This window comes from Ctenopharyngodon idella, chromosome 8 (genome assembly GCF_019924925.1).
Source record: "Ctenopharyngodon idella isolate HZGC_01 chromosome 8, HZGC01, whole genome shotgun sequence".
NCBI lineage: Eukaryota > Metazoa > Chordata > Actinopteri > Cypriniformes > Xenocyprididae > Ctenopharyngodon > Ctenopharyngodon idella.
This window is the reverse complement of record NC_067227.1, coordinates 26,262,902-26,286,234: the sequence shown is the minus strand read 5'-3', so window position 1 is coordinate 26,286,234 and position 23,333 is coordinate 26,262,902. Positions and strand designations below refer to the sequence as shown.

At 37.4% G+C, this 23,333-nt stretch overlaps 1 protein-coding gene across 2 annotated transcripts in view; it reads left to right on the top strand.

Annotated features, from left to right (window-relative positions):
- The first annotated feature begins 379 nt into the window (after positions 1-379).
- Positions 380-23,333, top strand: part of fnbp1l (formin binding protein 1-like) — a 51,815-nt gene continuing 28,861 nt past the window's right edge. For both annotated transcript variants that reach the window (XM_051902535.1, XM_051902534.1), the window contains exon 1: positions 380-615. In XM_051902535.1, coding sequence (XP_051758495.1) covers positions 592-615 — 24 coding nt within the window. In that variant the 5' untranslated portion in view covers positions 380-591. The remainder of the gene's footprint in view (positions 616-23,333) is intronic.

Sequence of the window (23,333 nt, the reverse complement as noted above, 5' to 3'; positions counted from 1 at the left end):
CGTAAAGCTTCGAAGCTTCATGAAGCAGTATTTTGAAATCGCCCATCACGTGATTTTATCAAAAATATTTATGGGTGTGGAACGACATGAGGGTGAGTAATTAATAACAGAATTTTCATTTTTAGGTGAACTAACCCTTTAAGACTTCAAGCAACCCACTGTACCTAGACTGACATTTGTCAAGTTGTATCTTCAACAGGACATGATGAACTTTTCTGTCATATTAAATATTTAATATATTAAATTAATGTAACAATACAATAACATTTCTTATCACTCAAACTCTATATAGTGAAGTAAAAAATCGAAATGGCAGAATCATTTTTTCTGTGCTCCAGTAGTTGTGTGTAGTTACTCAACCTCTCCACTTGCAAGCTCTGACGGGTAAGAGGCGCTATTGGACAATTACATCCCTCCATTTCCCCGCGGCAGAGGCGCATTGTTGGTCGGAAATGGGAAAACCCTGAGCCGTGAGGTTGTCGCTGCTGGCTTCACTGGAGTATAGAGAGTTACACGACGGCAGATAGAGGGAAGAACAAGCAACCCTGGAGTTTTATGCGGAGGAGACGTTAGTTCTTGGAGTTTTTCGCTATGAGCTGGGGAACGGATCTTTGGGTAAGCGCACTTTTCCCATTGCTCGTTCCTTGTGGCCTTTTGTTCACTCACAAACAACTCGGTTTTTGGCATGACTTCAGGAAAGGTGTCCTAGTCAAGCTGTCTGTGTATTCTCGGTCTGTCCTGTTGGGTTTACTGTGTCAGTACACCTTAACCGCCAGAAATAATGCGAGAGTTTGATACATTGTAACATTTCGCTTTTCGAATGTATCAAGTTTTAAATGTATCACGCTTGACGTTTCATTTGATTCTAGTGACATTCCAAATCAAACCTGGTTTCACACCCAGTTTCGATGAAGAGGTGGGGAAAGGATCACCCTTTATTAACTCGTTTTCCTTGTATAGTATCGCATATATGTATTATTATTTTAAGATAAACACAACAGTTTCTCCCAGCGGTCTCCAGAATCTGTTTCCATTGTTGCTTTGTGGTGACAGAGAGAATGCTGAAGATGATGTGCTGTAAAAGAATAGCCGGAGATGAATCTTCTAATGTGGTTAGATCTACGGGTTGACCATTGGCACCACGTTTGCAGTTTGATCCCACATTTTTATTGTCTGGGCTTCAAGTCTGCCATGTTCCATTGACACATTGGTCTTTTAAATAAATAAAAAAATGTATCGTTTCGGCATGAGCTGAACTATTGGGAGACAATGAAGCCCGTCGAGTGTGTGTGGGTCTGTTACAGGGGTGTTGCCCTTCAGATTGGGCTACTGGACAAAAAGCAGAGGATGTGTGAGGTATTGCTAGAAATATCCCATGCATCATCTGTGCTTTTTGAGGTTTATAGGTTTAAACTAGGTGGTTTTAATCGATGTTTTAGTTATAACTTTAATTACTATGCACGGAATTACCTATTTGTGATCGATCATCCAGATTAATAACTGTTTTTGTTGCTCTGTGTGTGAAAGACTGAGTGAGTGACTAGGTTTCGGTGTTCTTATGACAGTGCAACTTGTCTCGTAGTGTATTGGTTTATGATAGCCTTTATAATAAAGTTAACTGAGTAATTAAAAGATTTTGGTAAATGTTTTATTCCATTGAATATTATTTGGGTTCCTGACCTGTTGGTAACATAGTAACTGGTTTCTAACTGGTCCAAGCTGGTCATTAGCTGGCTGATGCATCCAAAAACAGTTTGACCACTTTAAGCTTTTATGATCAGCTGGTAGCTTCTCCAAGATGGTCTACCTGCTTGGACCATCTAAAAACCAGCTTGATAAATACTATGTTCCAAAATACAACTACCATGTTATGCTGGAAAATCCAGTTTTTTTGTGACTTTCATAACTCATTTATTCTTACAAACACGTGTAGTTGTATAATTAAGACATTGATAAAGAAATGCAAAAGATATTCAAGCAATTTGTTCAAGTCAAGAATGCAAGAACTGTAGCAGTGGGTGGTGTTTAATGTGTAGTTTTTAACAAGATCATGAACATGAGCGCTATATGCTTGGGTAGATAAAATGAGTTACTAGCAGTTCAGCAAATTATACTGTCCATTGGACATTGGACTTTGGACTTGTTAGATTGAACATATTCCAGAGCTTTTACATGTGACTGGATGTTTAGTGTTGGACATTCAATACTGTCTGTTTGTTCTAAATTTGGCTTAAATTGGCCTTCTTAATTTCTCATACCGTAAATCCCTTATGCTGTGAAATATGGCATATCCTTCTCAATCGGCAATGGTCTTTTGTAGATTGCATTCATCTGTAATCCTGTGGCAAATCCCTTTGTACATGGAACATGCTGAATAATCACGTTGTCTGCTTGTCTCATGGTGAATGTCTTTTATGTCATAAAATGCGGATGTTTTTCCGTCCTTAGCCTTGGTTCTGATGAATGAAATGCCATTCTGTTCCTTAAGTGCTTGTGCACTTTTTTTCATCGTGGTTCTCCTCAAATGCATTCTGCGTTAGATCCATTTGTGCTCTATTAAGAGACGTGAAAACTCAATTAACGTGTTTAATGTCACTCATTATTTGTCAAGTGTTGATTTTGATTCAAAATTAGTGGCACAATGTCTTTGGGTGTGATCGGTTTACACCTTTCAAAATTACCCAATTGTACCGCATAACAAGAAAACGCCTTGTGCACAAGACAGCTTGTTAGTTTAGAGTATCATGGAGGATATTTGTGTGACATTTTCGCTGTCCAGTGCTTTTATTAGTGCAAAGCGATATGAACGGGTCGACTTGAGTTGTGAGGGGTTGCGTGTACTCTAATCAATGTAAGGAAGGACAAAGAGCTTGATTGAAACTTAATCACACAATGCTCAACTGAGTACAAGAAACTGACGTTTAAACCCTGTGCTATTATTAAAACAGTTTCCTTGTGTTTTTTTACACCTCCTAAAGTTATTTGTTTGAAGTCTGTATGATGGTTTCAGGGGAGCCACTGCACACTCCTAGTTTTTTGCAATTTGAACACAACTGTATGAGCATATGGAGCATGTGGACTGAACTCTTAGTGTGCTGTTAAATAGAATTGCTAAGAGGGCTTCAATGTGGTGATTCAGTCTTCTGTAGAGCAAACTGGTTAGACCTGTTACAGTGCTTGCAAGGCTTGGATAGTAATTGTTTAGTTTATGTGTGTTGTAGTGTTTTGGGTTTCAAAAATTAATTGAATTGTGGCCAATGTCAACCAGCAAGTGAGTAGAGGAAAAGACTTTATTGTTCTTTGAACTCCAGGCTGAATGTAACCTCATAATTTTAAAATGTTATTTTTTTAAAATCATAAATCATTTAATATGCTGATTTTATATATATATATTTGAAAAATAAATCTTTCATAACATTTTAAATGTCTTTACTGTCACTTTAATCAATTTAATGCATCCTCTTGGCTGAATAAAACTGAATTTCTTTCAAAGAAAAGTCTTTCTGACTCCAAACCTTTGAACAGTAGTGATATATAATAAAATATTGTTATCTATAAAAGGTCTGCTCATTAAGATTTAGATGCATGAAAGATGCATTTACATGAGATTTTGAAATGATCAGGTTTTTCTCAAGTCTTGAATAAACTGACTTTATAACACTTTTTAAGATTTATAACATCTCCTTAATAAAAGAACACATTTTAAGTCATTCACATGAACTTGCACATTGTTGGCTATGATGCATAATCATGTGAAATTTGCGAATGTAAATGCACATATAAGTTTTATATAGTTAAAGAAGCATTGTTTAGTTAAAATGGATATAAGGTCTTGAGAGAATCTGCAGATAGAATCTGATCAAAGATCATGCACTTTTCTTGTAGACAGTCTTGTAGATTTGACTGAAAAGCTTGTTATACATCAGCTTAAAATTAAAAGCAACTTCTGTCTTCAGCCCCTCCAGTGACCCAAGACAAAAGGCAGCTGTCAAATTAGTTAAGTTGAAGGTTATCCGTAGGACTTGGCTGCTGCTTTCTGTTTTTGACTGGTCAGGCTTTTGTGTGTTTTTACAAATAGCTACAGAACAACCACAATAGCTTTGTTAGCTGCAGAGTTTGAGCACTGAAATCAGACAATTGTGCATTTAAAATATTCTCTCTCAAGTAAGCTTATGTAATTTTGTATTATCTAACCTTAAAATAACCCCCAAAATGAAAGTTCTGCCAGTATTTACTCACCTGCATCATGTCTGTCCAAACCTGTGCTTTTATTTTTTTTCTGTGGAATACAGAAGGTGAAATTTAATGAATCTTTATGCAGCTAATAGTGACCATGGCTGTCAAGCACCAGAAAAGCACTATAAAATGCGCTATATTCCAAGAACCTATGTAATGTAATATCTTATTGGAACAAATCAAACTGTATTTAATTATTCACTGATAATATTTCCCACTACAAAAATGACAGTACAACTTTGGAATGACGAGGGTGAGTACATGAGGTGTATAGGTGTTTTTCCAATGCCGTTTACTGATGTTTTTCTTTAGTGACACTATTCAGGCCATGTCTACTTATCCAGATACATCTGAAACTGAGAAAACCATCCACCCTGAGACAGCATTTTTGTCCTGCGATAACGGAGCTTTTTGAATACGCTCTCACAATAGATCAATTTCAAAACGCCTTTTTCGCGTTGTTGTGTGGACTGTGAAAACAGGTATTTGAAAATGATGTATATTTAGTCATGTGATGCATATTGTGTCGATGGATATGTTTATACAGGGATGTGCCTGCTATGTGCTATTCACTTTCACAGTATTGCCAAAGATACATGTTACTTTGTAACGATAGTACATTTTAAATTCCTGCCAAGATGACAGAAAATTTACTTGCGTCTTGCAATTGCGTTTTAGACCATACTCAGAGTGGCGATTGAGTGCGACCTAATAGGGTTGTCAAAAGTACCTCTGATTGGCCATTGTGTTCACACACTCAACAGATACGTCTGTGATTAGCTACAATAATCAACACTTCAAAAACGTGTTGTAAATAGACATCTTTTACACTCTTCACCAAGTGCTTACACAGATACACACGGGAGCGTTTGAAAGCAGGCATCTATCAGCAGATATATTAGTGGATATATTATTATCTGCTGATAGACACCTGCTTTTGAAAACCCTACGACCTAAACGTATCAGCAAGTGGTGAGAATTTTTTTTGCTAATGAAGAAGAATAGTGTGAGAACTTTGTCTGGTCTCCCAGTATCATTTCAGTGAGCTTTTATTATGTTTTATGCGTGCACAGTAAGATGATTTAAGCATCTTCCAGCATTTCAGTGTGGACAAGAAACCTTTGCAAAAAGCTTGAAAACGCTAGTGTAGATGGAGAGCATTTTGAAACGAAAACACCTTTTTCAAATGTATTCGGATTAATGTAGACATAGCCTCAGATCTTCACAGTTGAGGTGCACAGATTGCTGAGAGCTGGTAATCTAGGATACCTGGAGTTCAGTCAGGTGAGACTCTGCCAGGTCATTATGTCTGCTTGCCAAGACTGCTGTCGCTGCCAATGTGCCAGAGGAGCTATAGACATAAATGCGCTCTGAACATAGTCGTGGGAAAGAGTAGGTCAGGAAACAATTTATTTGAACCTTTGACCCCAGCGTTTAGTATGTCATTCCAGTGCTTTCCGATGTTTATTGGCATGTGTGAGTAATGTTTCGCTTACATGTGTCTCTGGTGAGAGAACCAGTTTGTGCTCTCATTGCCACTGACCCATTTTCAACACAATGAATGCTGATCATAAATTGATAACTCTCTCTGTTTTTATGCTTTTCTTAGGGTGGTAAAAAAAGAATTTATGTCTTGTTATAGTTCCTGTATGGGGAATACATTTCTTGGATGTTTTAAATGTTTGATAGTTGCTTCTGACCCCTTTCCCCAACATTAGAGTTGGAGTTTTATACAGATTACGTTCTGTCATCCCTTCTCTGATCAGAACAAAACTCTTAAAAACGTTTCACAGTATCCTGCTTAAACACAAGCTCTTGGCTATGTTTGGTTGCAGGGTGAATATCTGCAGACAATCGGGGCTTTGTAGCATGTAAAGCTTGGTCTTGGCTCTCTCTTCGGCCCCTGGCGCTCTCTGAAAGACCAGCAGCTGGGTGCAAATGTCCGTCTATATCATACAACAAAGATTAATTTAGTTTTGAGGTCAATGTTATCATAACCAAGAGCGCGTAGGATATTTTTTCTGCTGGAATCGACTAATTGGACCATCAAAACTTGGGTTACAATCAATTTTTTCTTCTCACAGCCAATATTTATGGAGCACGACTCACACAAACAAGTTCTGTGCTCCTTGGCTCAGAACCGGAGTTTGAACAAACTGGCGGAACGTCCTGTGATCTTCTCAACCAAACCCCTACATGATGGAGGTCCAAAAATAGCTGTACTCTGAAGCTCTCCTTTGTCTGGCATAGCTTTGGTGGCCTCATCAGAAGCAATTAGCCCAGGTTGAAATCCATGTTGAATATCTGTGGTGCCACTAGTCTCCAAACAGGGCAACTTTATGGTCCCATATCATGAAACATTGGGCCCGAACCATGCATAGTTCTTTCTTTATTTTAAGACTAACATAGGCATAATTTTAACCTGGGAATTTTCAATAGTCATTTGTCACATGGTGTCTGAGGCATCAATGCCAAGTTTATAGGATAAGTGGGAAATGTTCTCTTTTGATGTTTTTAAACCCTCTTACTCACTTCCTTTAGAGGAATAATTTTAGTCACCCTCATGTTATATCAAACCCGTCATGTTTCCATGGAACACAAATGGAGATTTTTTTTTTTTTTTTTTTTTTTTTTTTTGAGCAATCCTCACAATTTAGAAAATTCTTTTTATTCAGTTTTTCTCTGAACTTTTCCCCCTGATGGTCTCTGGACCCCAGTTTGAAAACCTGTTTTAAAATAGGGAAACTAACATAAAACTCTCATCCTGTACCACTGCATTTATCCACTGTTTTTAGAGGATTTTTTTATGATTATAGGAGCTACTTGGGAGAATGTGTCATAAATTCTGCAAAAGTCATATTATAGCTCTGTTACATAACCTAAAGAATGAAGAGGCACTTCAAAACTAGCCACCTCAGAGGATGCCACCCCTCCACATATTTCTTTAATAATTCATAAACTCAAGACCTAAGCATTTGGAATTAATTGTTTGCAGCACTTGAATGGAAACTGAATTCAGGTTTTTCACAGGCAAGCTCGATGGGAATTGGCCCGAAACTGTGTATTAAGGGTAACCGAGTTCATTGTTCACAGACAGCTTCTTTCACATTTACAGGGCCCCTTAGTCCCCTGACAAATCACACAAGCCTGTTTACAGAAAGAGAGAGAGAAAACACAGGGAACCAGACTGGTCGTTACGTCGTCTCCCACCTTTTGTTGGATGACATGCGTTGCGTTTTTTATGGCCCGTGGAAATGTTTCTAAAGCCGTGAGACTGTTGCTTGGAATGGATAGAATGCCCTTGAAATGTACATTTATTCACTTAAATTAGTACAGTAGGGACAGTTTTACAGTTTCTTCACACGGGACACCATGCTGAACCAAAACAACTTGAGATTGTTTCTTGTTTCGAACGAGTGAATTGTGGATTTGCATAGGAGAGAAGCAGTTTCCAGGGTAATCCAATGCAATGTATGCGTCTCCCAGCACAGTACGACTCTGTGCTGAAATAGACAGCTCAAGTGTCTTTTGTTTTTATCTAGTTATGCAAGTCAGGTAGCAACTCATTAATCTGTATGCTTTAACCTGACTGAAAATCTTGGCTCCATGTGTTAAGCTTGGATTAAACTCACACACTATTAAACAGTCTGGACAAACATGGTGTGATGGAAGTCCAGAATCAGAGTCAGAGTAGCTTTATTATAATTTTTAGCTCTATACAACCTGTACACAATGAAACAAAACAGCGTTCCTCCAGGACATTGGTGCTACCTAAGAAACACAGGACTACAAAACTAAACTGTATATAATTAAATTATATAAAATAGACTAAACAAAAGAGTTAAATAAGAGCTAAAAAATAAGAATTAAAATAGGAATTAAACATTTATACGCAAATTACATAAGACTACATACAGTGCATGTGTGCATACCAGAGTACAGTGCAAACAGCATGAGACAGTACAGATTTGACATAGAACAGGGCACAGTAATAAGAGACAAAGTGATAAAAGAGGTTAATCATTAAAATGAGGTAGCCTATATGAGCAACTCTGGTAGTTAAATCCCTGCCCTGATAGATTATTCAAGGTAAACAAGAAGGCTTGCCGTGAGCTTTAGGAGAATGTATATCCTGGGCTTAATATATACATAATAGATTATTTTGGTCTTGTTGATATCAATCTACATGCTTTACACGGTTAAATAGCATTCTGTCATCCTGTCATTCATGTTATATGATAAGACCCAAACAAAGCAAAATGTGTTTCACATGACTGACAGTGCAATAAACCAAGCACATTCTGTATCATTAAGAGACTGTCCCACAACCCAGTGATCTCTTATGTAGGCAGTGTTTAAGCACACTCACATAGGGTAGGCACCAAAAATGTACTGTTAAGATACCTTCTTTTGGCCAAATTTTAAAGCTGCATCGCATGTATCTTTTGGGTAGAATCCAGTCCCACAATGTATTGTAACAAGCTCAGTTAATGTTTAAAAAAAAAAAAAAAAAAAAAAAAAAAAATCCAAGATGGCAGATGAAGCAAGAGTAAGAGTTAATTCAATATTGAAAAGTGGAAGATCAAATCAAAATGGAATGTAATCCAAAGTGTATGTGTGCTATTTATTTTATGCTTAGAGTATAGTATTATTAGCTAATGGCAGTATCAGTGATTTGTGTGACATGAAGTTAGCTAAAATATTTGATTAATAAATGTATATGGCTTGAAATTTGTAGAACTTTGTCAAAGGCCACTGGCAAAGTGACATTTCAATTCTGTGGAAAGATTAGTTCTGTGCATATGCAAATTCTGGGAGGATCTACTTCTTTATAGTTAGGATGCCTAGAAGATGCTGTTAGTAGACAGCAAGCATCTCACTAGGTGTTGGAACAAAGCCATTGTATTAAGCTGGAGGGCTGTATGTTTGCGTTATTAGCTGTGGTATGTGTGCTTTTATCTGTCTAATCGGGGTCATTACAGTACAGGAAGACAGACAGACGTTTGGGGGATGGGGGGGTCTTAATTCTTAGGCTAGCACATGATAGCACTCATGCTCTTTGTGAAATGTCTTTGTCTCCTAGACCCTCCAGAAGTTTCTAAATCATAATGATGCACTCAAACATGGCTGCTAATGATTTCCAAATGATCTCCCCCTGCGACACTACAGCCTTGCACTGTAACTGAAAAATGAACCCCACTATTTTTTACATTGACTCACATCAAGTTCCATTGAAATACTACAAATGTACTTATGTAGCTTAATTGTTTTATACTCCTGGAATGGAATAATGTTTCCTGATAACTATTGATGGGATCTTTTTCCTCCTCATCTTTTCCTTTTTGTATTGGAAAATATATCAGGGACTATATTAGGGTTTTTTTTGTTTGTTTTTTTGGATAAAGGAACGCATAATACCAGGACTTATTTTGGCATTACATTTATCAAAAGTAAAGACATTTATTGTGTTACAAGAGATTTGTAAAATTCATACAAATGATGTTCTTTTGAACTTTCTATTTGGCAAAGAATCCTGGAAAAAATTTATATCACAATTTTCACAAAACTATTAAGCAGAACAACTGTTAGGTGTTCATAAGATCTGTTAATAATAAATGTTTCTTCAGCACTAAATCAGCATATTAGAATGATTTCTGAAGGATGTGACACTGAAGACTGGAGTAATGGCTTTTGAAAATGTAGCTTTGCCAACACAGGATTCAGAAATAAATTACATTTTAATATGTTTTAAAATAGAAGAACAGTTGTAAGAGCATAAGAGACTTATTCAACATATTTGGCATCAGATTTTGGGGGGGATTTCTGTATTTTTGCATCCCTTGATTTTAAGAATTTAACTGAGGTTTAAGCCCTGTTTGCACTGTTTTAATGAATTAGAATCAAGCTGGCAGTATTTTTCATTTTTTAGGTTAGGGGCAACAAAGGTGCCATTTTCCAGTCTTTTTTTTTTTAGCTGAGTCAGATACGTGTTAAGGCGGTCACTTTGTATTCACCGCAAAGTTTTGCATATTATGTTTGGACACAGACTAAAACGAGTCGGGCAGGAGGCCTGAATATCCTGGAGTGCTCTTGCTTTGCTAGCAGCATGCTAGTGCTAAAGCAACCTGCAGCTGAAAATGGCCAATGCAGAGGAACAGGAATGCATGCTGACAGGTTAAAACATGCCTACAGAAATGCATATCCCTTTGAAAACTTCTCTGCAGTGCAGGTACAGTTTATTTGACAGGTGCTAACACTGTATGTTTGAAGGGGGTGGGTAAATATTGCCCTCTCTTTTGTCCCTCAAATCTAGTGTAAAGAGTTAAGAAGGGGCAAAACAAAGTCCTGCCTCAGACATCAGTGTGACCTTGCTGGTTTGGCACCATTTCATGACAAACCCAGACCTCCATGTGAAGCCCCTCACAGTCTGGTGGATCCATTCTGCTGGCTTCAACCTGGTGATTGCGGTCTGACTGTGTGGTGTTGGTGGTGTTATGTGGCCTGTTATATCCTGTTCTTCTTCAGGGGAATTTATTCAGGCATAGCCTATTCAGGGGAACCAGCCTATTCAAATACTGTTGCCATATAAGTTCACTTAAAGGAACATGCCACTATTTTTGAAAATAGGCTCATTTTCCAACTCCCCTAGAATTAAACAGTTGAGTTTTACCGTTTTCGAATCCATTCAGCCGATCTCTGGGTCTGGCGGTACCACTTTTAGCTGCAGCTTAGCATAGATCATTGAATCTGATTAGACCGTTAGCATCAAGAGTTTCGATATTTTTCCTATTTAAAACTTGACTCTTCTGTATTTACATTGTGTACTAAGACCGACGGAAAATGAAAAGTTGCGATTTTCTAGGCCGATATGGCTAGGAACTATACTCATTCCGGCGTAATAATCAAGGAACTTTGCTGCCAAAAGTGCTACCGCCAGACCTGGAGATCGGCTGAATGGATTCGAAAACGGTAAAACTCAACTGTTTAACTCTAGGGGAGTTGGAAAATGAGCCTATTTTCAAAAATAGTGGCGTGTTCCTTTAAGGTTGAAGTTAAAATTAGTTGTGGATGTGGTGGTGTGAATCACTTGGTTTGATTTAAGATTGTCTGATATTTTCTGTTTGGCTGCTAAACCATTTTTGAGTGTTGAAATACTATGCAGGGACAGCTATAAGTAAACCATTTGTATGTTGACTTTCCGGAGGGGTGTAAACACTGTGATGCTTTCAAAACATTGCTCTTTGTTTATTTGAACCAACCAACATTTACATTTATGCATTTAGTAGATGCTTTTATCCAAAGCGACCTGCGTTGTATTCAAGGTACACACATTTTTAACAGCATTAATGGGAATCGAAACCATGACCTTGGTGTTTCTAGCGCCATGTTCTACTGTTTGAGCTTCTGCCTTAGCCAGTGGCATGCATTTCTTGACTACCTTTTGATCTGAACAATGGAAGATGGGGGCGGGCAGGATATGTGGGTTTTAGTGTTTGGGAAGCCTGTTTGGCGCTAACGTCGCAGAAATGACACACTGCACCTTTAAACGGAGATAAAGTGATAGCGGTGTTCTTAATCATTAAAGATTACTTGAAAAGATTTCCTTGTTGTCCATTATGTGTCCTTATCCTCATCTTCATTGAAGGAAGGAAACATTTCCTTGCCTCACCCAGCGTGCTGGAGGTTTAAGTGATTGCGGATGTTTGAAGCTCTGTTTTTCCTGGTGCTCACGGAAGAGGATCTGTAACAGAGCCTTTAGAATTAAGTTAAGCTTGTATGAGTTGGCTGCTCTGTGTGGTGGTTATAACATGCCATGGCTGACACATCTCTGTGGGATGTAGGGTGTGAAGTGCCGTCTCTAAACACACTTCTTTAGCACACCCAGTGAAGTGCATTAAGTTCCAAACCACATGCAAATTTCAGAACCATGGAAATACATGCATACTTGAAAGTTCTATCATTCTACAGAAAGTGTCACAAACTTGTGTAAGCAATTCCATAATTCATAAATTAAAATGATTAAAACATTAATGGATATGTATTTGACTGCTGTTTCTACATTTTCCAAATACTCTCCTGTTGTTGGTAAGAAAAATTGTTCCCCAATCTCATGCCATTGGTTGAGCCCATGTTGCTATGCTGAGCTGATTGGGATGCTCAAAAAAGGTAAAGTTTTCGTGGCACCGCAGCATTTAAACTTTTTGGGGGGATGAATCTACAGTACCTTACTTTTTTGGGGGGGGGGAATTATTATTTTATTTAGCAAGGATGCATTAAAGTGACAGTAAAGACATTTATAATGTTAAAAAAGACAGTTTTCACAAAAATATTAAGCAGCACAACTGTTGATAATAATAAGAAATGTTTCTTAAAGGGTTAGTTCACCCAAAAATGAAAATTCTGTCATTAATTACTCACCCTCATGTCATTCCACATCTGTATGATCTTCGTTCATCTTCGGAACACAAATTAAGATATTTTTCATAAAATCCGATGGCTCAGTGAGGCCTGCATTGCCAGTAAGACAATTAACACTTTCAATGCCCAGAAAGCTACTAAAGACGTATTTAAAACAGTTCATGTGACTACAGTGGTTCAACCTTAATGTTATGAAGCGACGAGAATACTTTTAGTGCGCCAAAAAAACAAAATAACGACTTTATTCAACAATATCTAGTGATGAGCAATTTCAAAACACTGCTTCATGAAGCTTCAAAGCTTTACGAATCTTTTCGGAGCGTGAATCAAACAGGTATCAAACTGCCAAAGTCACGTGATTTCAGTAAACGAGGCTTCGTTACGTCATAAGTGTTTCAAAATTTCAGTGGTTTGCCACTGGGGGGTGTGACTTTGGCAGTTTGATTCACGCTTCGAACCACTGATTCGAAACAAAAGATTCGTAAAGCTTCGAAGCTTCATGAAGCAGTGTTTTGAAATCGTCCATCACTAGATATTGTTGAATAAAGTCGTTATTTTGTTTTTTTTGGCACGCAAAAAGTATTCTCGTCGCTTCATTCACTGGGATAGAAAGCATGGGAAGAATGCACATCACCTTTAAAGATGAATAAAAATAAAAACTGAGAAATTGTACTACAATAAAAACATTTTGTATTGAAAATGCAATTTTTTTGGAAAAATATCAGGACAAAACATTGAAAATTTTGTTTTCTTTCATTGATTATTTAGTTTTTTATATGTTATAAAAATTTGTTTCCATTTCATCCTTAATGTCAAAGTCAGTGGTGTTGCACAAAAGATCACATTGTCTCAACTGGCTTGTTACAGTTAGCATAGAATCACGCATTGTCCATGTTTTTTCTTTAGAGCTATTTAGCTGTAGAGAGATGATTAATGCAGTTTTGTAGCAAGACAGAAAATGAAGTATCCCTCGGTGGAAAGGATAATCAGTGTCAGAACACGCTGTAATGGTCTTAAAAGTGTGTCAGCCTTTAGTCACAAGTCAGTGAACCAACTCCCTTTTTACACACACACCCGTGTCTCCTCAGACTGGCATGCCTTTAAAGGCCTTTAATCTTGAACACCAGACCTTAACAAAGTTTCTCCTCGGGGTACAGAGGGATGTGACCATGTTAGAAGGGTTGTAGGTGGTTTTGGGCACATTTTTAGCAAGTCTTCAGAAGCAGCGAGATGAAAGATACAGTCTGAGGCGCTGACAGCTACAGGAAGAGTGTGATTTGAAAGTGTAGAGAAATATGAGATATGACAGGCATCTTGAAAATTAGTTGTAGACTGAGTGTTTCCTACAGGAATTTCTTCCTTGTTCACTTCCATCACTTCAACATGATGACATCCTAATGTTCTGCATTCCATGTCAGGTGCTTACAGACACATCTGGATGAAATTATGGCTCGGACAGACATGCATTTCATAGTGTTTTTTTTTTTTAAAAATTTAATTTTTTTTATTATTATTATTTTTTATTGGGACTGATTCTTGGCAATTTCCTTTGGGAAACGGACCAAAACAACATTTGACTCTGACACACAGAGAGCACAAATTATATTGCCCTGTGTGGAGGCCCTTTGACTTGTTGTGGAAAAATATGAGAGTGCCCTTTATAAAAAAAAAACTACAGTAATTTTATCTACAGCTTGATGACTGATAAAATTAAGGTATAATATTAAATGTCCCTTGTACACACAGAAGTTACAACAAACACAGGTGATGATTTAGTCACTCTCAAATATGATATTAGATTTATTTTCACAATATTCTTAGGAAATGACTGGAGATGGTTCAGGATGTCAATCAAATCTGGATTTATTTTGTCTTTTTAGTGAGGGCAGGGCTTTAAAATTGACCAGCTGTTCAGACAACTTACAGAAATGTAGTTTTGCACAACCTTAGAATTGACTCTGTCCAGGTGAGAAGGTCTCTTGAATTAAAAGCTGTGGTTACAGTGGTGATTGACTGTGTCAAGCGCAGGACCAGAAGTCTGTCTTCACTGTTTCTGCAAAAACTGTCTACTAAGTTTCTGTCAGCATGACTTCTGTAAAGCTCCAGGCAAGTTTCCAATACTTAAATGTTTTTAAATGCACTGCAGATTTAATTTACATTTACATTAAGAAGAGCTACTAAATCCTAATATCCCTTAAACCCATAGCATAGCAGTCTTGCCTTCCTCAATAACTCTAAAATCTTGATTTAAGTGGTATTTTTAAGTAATGCACTTTTTTTCCCTTCTCATTCTTCTTGTGCATTTTCAGTTCTTTGAAAAGTTCTTGAGCATCTTGTATCATGAACACAGCAGGGGAGATTGATGGCTTAAATTTTGATTTAGTGAGTATCACACAAAGCTGTATGATGACAGTTTTTTTTTGTTTTTTGCTATACTATATCTATTGCTATACTTGGTTCTTCTCATGCTGTGGCACAGGTTCTTTTTTTGAAACTTGAGCCATGTTTGTTTTGATGTTCAAGTGGTCTTGTTTTTTATTTATTTATTTTTTAGGAAAGGGGTGAGTACTGAATACAAAGTCATAATTAGTTTTCCTGTTGTTATCACCCAGCCCCCTCCTGTACCCTGCATGTGTTGCTCAAGCTATTGTTTGTTATGTAACAAAAAAAAAAAAACCTTCAGTATATTGCACTGCCCAGTGCTGAGGCCCTAATCACAGATCAGTTTTCTTGCAAGTCTCTGATTCTAGATTTTTCTTTGAGTGTAGCTAACTAAGGCTACGTTTTTTTATCACATTTGCAGGCAAAAGTGACCCAAATCCAATTTTTTTTCTTCTTCCTCGTATATGATTCAGATCTGATTTTATTTATTTATTTTTTGTATAACCATATGAACCACACAAACAGCATGGAATCTGATCTTTTTTTGATTCTGATTTGGGCCACTTCCATATGTTGTCCTAAATCATATACAGTTCTGATATTTTGCAGTGCAACCTCCGTCTGAACAGTCATATCAGAATTCATGCGACTTTTACATCACTCTATATTGACATTCGTCACAATTCTGCGCTGATGGGATGGGAGTCACTTCAAAGATGATACATACTGGTAGTTTTTTGAATTTGGACGATGGCAGCAAAGTTAGTCAGTGGAGGGACGGCGAGCTGTTATACTCATAATTATTATGGTGACAGCTCTATACAAGCAAAACTTGAGGAAAAACTATGAGAGGAAAACGTTGCTCTCTTTTTCTTCATCCTCCTTTTCGCTGGTTCACAAATTCGCTGGCTTCTGTGGCACATAACCTTATAAATGAACGTGTAAATGCTGACTTTAGTAACCTCTGTGTTTACGTCCGTATGACAGCGCGCTGCGTGCCGTTCTTTTGCACATACGGATCCTTACAGGATTGTGACCTGTTCACACTTAAATCTAATATTGGCCAAATTTAAAAGATAATGTAAACAGCAAAAAAAAAAAAAAAACTGATCTGAGCAATAATCAGAATTGGGCACTAAGGCTTGCAGTGTGAACACAAGAGTGTTAACTTTTTTGTTTACATCTTTAAAGATTTCTCAGGTAACCATTTAAAGGAACAAGACATACCAGTGTTTGATTTAATATGTGCACTGTACATTGCACAGGATTGTTATCATGGGTACTTCAAAATACTGTAAACAATTCTAGATACCATTTTATCCAATTTTTTTTTTTAGGGTGCACCTTGGCTTCTTTTCAGTCAACCAGCTATTGGTTATTTTTATACATTTGAATTGTGTATTGTTTTATTGTGTTCACTGTTTTTATTTGGAAAAGGTTTACAAATATCTTTGTAATGTGATTTCAATACTGTATACCATGATAAAAGGAAAATATAGGGAATATTTGATACTGTCACAACAGAAACTACATTTGTATATTTAGAAATGTATTGGTACTTCAGTTCATATGTAGTCATATTTTTTAATTGGAATATACCGGAACAATTTATCTCTTATATAATGCATTTTATTATGTTTATTGATGACTTAAGGAAGTTATTATAATGAGTCTCCATTTGTTTTAGTTTTTCAAATTAGTTTATTCATGCATACTATTTAAAAAGCGTATACTAAATGATGCAACCATAAAGTCTTATTCAATTCAGTTTAACTATTTTTCTTATAGAATTCGGTGAAGACACTCCCTGTGCCACCAAGAGATGTCTTGTGCATGTGGTGTCCTCTGGGCTGGTTTAACCTAGACTCACCCAGGCATTCACGAAGAGTGCTAGTGAAGATATTTGAAAGTTTTACCTCCCACACTGACAGCTAGTTTCAGCACTGCTTATTGTTATGTTGACTGGCGCTGCGGTGATAATTGTGGCCTAATCGTTTGCTGCATTTCTTTTGTGTATGGAACTCATTTTTGTATTGTTTATTTAACATACATATTTTACATTTATTTGCTTTTTTGTTGTTGCATTCTTCTATGTAATTGAACGAGTGCATACGTAATCTGTCTGAGTAGTGCTCTTCTCTGTAGTTCTCCTTAGGGAGACAGGAAATGTCACTCTCTGGCTTGGCCTCAGCGATGACCTCACCGACTCAGGCCCAGATGGTGTACAGGTCATCCACGCTCTGCTATTGGCTACTTTTTTTGCCAATGAAATGTTTTAGGTCTGAAAAATATAGCCTCACCAGTTTTCCTTCTGTTGCAACAGTCCTTCTGTACGCCAACAATTACTCATTTCACTGCAGTAATGTTCTATTTCTGTATCACCATACTTGCTCCTCACTAATCTGGATAGGGCATTTAATGGCCTCCAGGTCAGCTATGTCATTTGATTAGTGACTATAATTAGTTTTCTGTGAGTAAATCTGATTTATGGGCTTACAGGAGACATCCTGTTTCTCTTTAAAATGAATAATCCAGTGCTCACGGTCTCCTCAAAGAAGTCTTTGGCTAATTTTAAAAATGCTTTTACTATAAGATCTAATAATCTTTACAGTCCTGAATTTTTAAATGAAATCAAAATGAGAGTTTTGTGGCTTTGTTCAGTGTGTTAATTTTATTTATATGCTACTGTACTCCTAAATTTTGACCTACTTTTTAGCAGATATGTGCATTTACAGTCTTTCTCTACTGGGAATGCTGATTACAAATATTGATGACTCAAATTGCACTGAAAAGATGTCTGTCCAATCAAATGCTAGAATGAGAATTGAACTATATGGTTTGTCCCTTTTAGTGATGCACTGAAATTCTGACAACCTGAAAATAACATTTTGGTTTCCGGCCGAAACGGTTTTGGTTTGGAGGACAGAAATCATTAAATGAAATGGTGATGTTTTGACAGTGTCAGTGTCTATTTTGTGCACAAAATGTATATAAGCTATAACAGGATTTGCAGTTAGCTAGGTGTGTGACGAGACATGAGATTGAGTTCCCGGGAATGAGATGAGATGAGATTTTTGCACAGTATTTTTAAGAAATCCTCAATGACAAAATACATGACTAGAAAAATAGTATGCAGGTACACTTGAAATGTTTTAACTAATCATCTTGTAATGAATGTCATTTCAGTTCTAATTTCTGGGTATGAATTATTATATGCAGTAAAAGACAACAATACTCAAGCACTGTAAAAGGTTTTGCCACAAACTCAACTGAACTCCTTTCCACAAATGATCATAGAAATAAAAACAGTATAAATAAAAATTAATAATACAGTTTAATCTTAGTCTTAAGTGCAAACAATAAGTGCAACCATTATCAAAGTACTCTCTCAATATTCAATGTGCAAACAGTGACCAAAACAGAGACCAGAGCTATAAAAGGTGGTCACAACTACATAGCCCAGACTAAGATAGCTTTCATATTTGGAGATATTTGCATACATCAGGGAGCCGCTTTCAAAATGCATGGTAATGAAATCGTGTTTAAATGCATGCTTGCGTTTTACTTTCGATTTCACGATTGCGCGTACTCTGTGAATAGGGAGCGGCGGTTTTGAGCGTGTATTCTACAAAATCAGACATTTGTCAGATGCTCAGGCTCTGTTGTGCAACGAATCCTCCGCCATGGTCTTGTCAGTCATCTTGTCACATGATCAGTGCACTCTGATTCCTGCTGCAAAACGTACCACTCATGTTGGATGAGCTGGATGGGATTGAAGCGACCGCTATCCAACTGAATTAAATGGTTTTTATTTCTATAAAAAGCAAAATGACAGTGGAGGCGTAATTCATCCTAATTTCACCCTCACACTCCGTCATGGCAATATCGTGAGATAGCTTTTCACTTCAACGAGAAATCTTGTCACATTTTAATCTCGCAAGATCTTGTGGCATGAGATCTCGTCACACCCCTACTATTAGCCAATGTGGATAATGTGGATTTTTAGTTTCAGTTTTCAGCTAAATAAAAACTTTAATTTCAGATTCGGTGTTTCTGTAAAATGTTTGGTGCATCACTAGTCCCTTTTTTTTTAATAGAAAATCCTTTCGATATACCCCTCTCAAACTCTGTTACAAAAGGAACTGTGCACAACTGCACTCATCAAGCCACTTCATGGGGTCTGTTTATGCTCTGACACATCTGGTCTGTAAAATGATCTTATTCAGTAATCAAACAATGATGTCCAGTTTGTTCTGTGCATATGGGTTAGAGGTTATGTTGAGAGTTTCCTTTTTATGAGTAAAATTGACACGTGGCTGCCCCCTGACTCAACGGATGGCTAATTTATCAGATGTTACAGACAGTCTTTTGTTCTTGGAGTATGTTTTCTGGGGATATGAACTGTCCAAGTTCCTCTAGCACCACAAAACAACAATTGTTCCCACCCTCAGTGGTCCTCAAGTTAATGACCCCAGTAATGTGTAGCTTTACAAACATGCCTTGTGACCTAATAATGATTCAGGCACTAACCCATTTCCTCTATGAACATTGCCCTTTCATTCATAAGCCATTCAGTGATGTGTCATACAAAGAATTTCTGTTTTTATTTCTTGTTCATTCTTTTGTTATAAATCATGGTTTTGAAAACGGAACAGGTCGTCAGTTCATTGAAGTGAACGAGAATGGAAAAAGACTTGTTGATGACTGAAATGCTACTAATGTGCCTCTCCTGCTCTTCTGTAAATGCCACTGTTTGGCTGATGAGTCACGCTTATCTGTGGTTTTAGTTTGACATTAAATTGCAAGTTTAACTTTCGTGTTTAGAGTTGGGTATGACTTACATGTGATTGCCGGGTGCGTCTTGTGAGCCTTCGCTATACAGTGGTCTCTTTTTCTCTCTTTCTCACAATCTCCCTCGCTTTCATGGACCAATGCCACTGACAGGAACTTGGACTGTAAGATCATAAAGTAATACTTTATGTAACGACCTCTCCTGAGGCCTTTTCCATATGGTTTCCTGTTCCGGCTCCTCCGGAGTCAGACTGATCACTTTCATTCTTAAACCCATGATTCATTGGCCATTTCTCCCAAACATTTAAAGGACAAAGAATCTTCACTGAGATCATGTCATCAGTTCAAGGAAGTTGTATCCTACTAAGACCACCGGCCATTGAAGTGTTTATTGGGAATGGAACAGGGTTGGGAAAGCAAGTTTAAAATTGTATAATTGTCAAGTGAGTTATTTTATTTTATTTTAGGCTTGATCTTTTGCAGTACAGCTACTTCTATTTGATGTTGATTTTATTTTGTAAGACATATTCATTCACATTTACAATTCAAATTGATTAAAATTAAGCGTTTAATGGGCATTGTTGCTTTTTTTTTTTTTTTTTTTAAAGGTTTTTTAAAAGGTTAGAAAAAAATGTCCTAAACAGTGTTGGGCGTAACGCATTACAAGTAACGCGAGTTATGTAATCAGATTGCTTTTTTCACAGTAACTAGTGAAGTAACGCATTACTTTTAAATTTACAACAAAATATCTGAGTTACTTTTTTAAATAAGTAACTCAAGTTACTTTGTTTTCCAATTCATTGACTCGCAGCTCTAAGAAAAAGAAAAAAGAGAAAAAGACTCACAGATTTGAGAAAAATCTGGGAAACATTTACTCATTTACTACTACTGCTGCTGCTTCTGTATTCCACAATGGCAGCAGAGCTGAAAGGCTTGTTGGTTTGAACTGCACCCTCTACTGTACAGGCGTGAATTTGCATTTCTTTCATCCTGAGGCTTTTCTTTTGGTGTGAAAGGGCCTTTATATTTGCCAAAAATAGAACTTTTTTTGTTGTTCTAAAAACAAACAGCCCAGCCCAGATGAGAAAAAGTAACACAAAAATAACATTACTTTCCATAAACGCATTTAGTTACTTTTTTTAGGAAGTAACGCAATATTGTAATGCATTGCTTTTAAAAGTAATTTTCCCCAACACTGGACCTAAGGATCAAACATTTGAAGGCACAAATATTTCCCTTAAGTTCTGGTGCAGATTTAAATGCTGCCGAAATGTTTTAGATAAGTTAGTTGCTCTGTGTTACTCTCTGTTTGCATCAGGGACTTTGGATATATCCTGTAGTGTTCTGACGGATGTTTTACAGAAGCAGGCCTTTGGGACGAAGATCCAGGTTTGTAGTTGTAAAGGCTGAAAGTGATCTTCCAGTCTCCCTTTGTCTTTCTCTTCCTCCTCCCCCTTGCATCTTCCCCTCATGTGATCCTTTCGTTGGGCAGACAGACTCAAATTTCTGCCACCACAGGTCTACTGTCATTTTCTGTCCAGTCAGCTTTTGCCTCAGTACAATACCTACGGATCAGCTAACCACAGCTATAAATGTTTCACTGCTGCTGGCAACTTAATACAAGGCAATGTTTTCGCCTTTTTACTTTGATTCTCCTTTTTTGGCAGCATCAAAAGAAGTGCCATGTGGAGGCTGAATTAGGCCTGTCCCTTGTGCTGCTAGAGAGGAAGGATGAAAGAGAGAGGAAGAGGTGGTGCCCTTGGGCACTTCATTAAGCACAGCAGGTTGTACTGAGGATGTGGTGAGATTTTAGAGACCCCTTCCCCCCCATCCTACATTCAGAAGGGAATTTTGGAAGCGCCTTGAGATGAACTATTTGAATGCTAATGTATGGATTAGCCAAAACAATGGAAAGCTTTTTAAGAAGGCATGAATTTTAACGATCCCAATTGCACCCTAAAATTCAGGCTGAAAGTACTGTAATTGGTGGGTGGTATGGCTCATGGTTTGAGTAATATTTATATCACTGTAACCATATAAATGACAACATATTGCTGGAAATTCAACCCTAAATGTTTTGTAGATCACATTTATTGTTTATTTATATTATTATAATTGTTTATAATATTATTATTTTATTCAGATGTTCTAATTTAAACTTTCAAACTTTGTAAACCCCCAAAGGAAGTACTTTGCATCTCTTTTGTATTCCATGTATAATTCATGAACTTAAGATGAAGTGCAGTGGCTCTTTTTGGGGTCTCTCAGCTAGATTGTGGATGAATTGTTAGAAGTGATATTAAGCTATGCCTGAGGCTTGTACTCTATGATTCAAGTGATAAAGACAGGGTGACATTTCTGCATTTCCCCAGCCTCCCCAACAGATCGTGGGTGGGTGTGTGTGTGTGTGTGTGTGTGTGTGTGTTTTGCATTCTCATTCCATGTGTGGCTAAGATTTTATCTGACAATTTGAATCTTTCAGGCACACATGGGAAGATCCAACAATAATATCAAAGTGCCATCAAGGAGCAATTTGCATCCATGAATTCCTTTATGTTCTCAATCCCAGCCGTATGCAAGATGTCCATTGCTATGATCAGAGTAGCACATGTACGGCTCCACCATGCTGGAACTCTGTGTGATTTTCATGTTATTGTTCACGTACTGACCTCACATCCCGTCATTATTTGAGCGCAGGATGTTTGCCTTCTAGGAGATGCCTCTCCTGAGACGTCCATTGTCCTTTAAGACCCCCAGATTTTTGTTTGTTTGTGTTGTCTGTGATTTTGTTCCATTTTAGGGAGTTTCTAAAACCGTTGTGTTTTGCATGCAATCTGAGTTTAGCCTGTATTTGGCTCCGATCAGGAATTATGGGGCCCATTACTGGAAGCAGCATCAGCCGTTCCCAATCTCCTATACCGATCACTGAAAAAAAAACTACTACATGATAAATAGAAGGCTTCAAATTAACTCTGTGGGTCTGTGTTTAAGCGAATACTCACCAAACCGAGCATATTTTTGACATGTTTTGACATATTTCTGCATGTATTTGACCATTTAGGTGTGAACCCGAATCCCAAATTCAAATTTCACTCTCGGGGCGTGTGCACAAAAAGTTGCGTTTTGGAGCAATATCTCTTTCGCGGCTTAATTTTAATATCTTTTTTTTTATTATTATTATTATTATCATCAAACATGTCCTGCAGTTTAGCAACAGTCACTGATTTAGCTGATTTGGGATTTTAGGGAGGAACGAAAACACACTGCTGTGAAGGAAAGAAAATCGCACAGCCCTAGTTTCTTGCTGTCATTGCTGTAGGGTTGCTGTCATTGCAGTGTCTCTGCAATGATGTTGCAAATTTATTGTCCTTTTCAGACACCAGGTAGAACTGCCAGACCGGGGCATGTAGTGAATTTAAGCTACGAATAGAAAAAGTGTCTCACGAATTTTGCGTCTTCTGATCAACCTTTATAGAGACCACCGATCAAACTATACACAACGATTA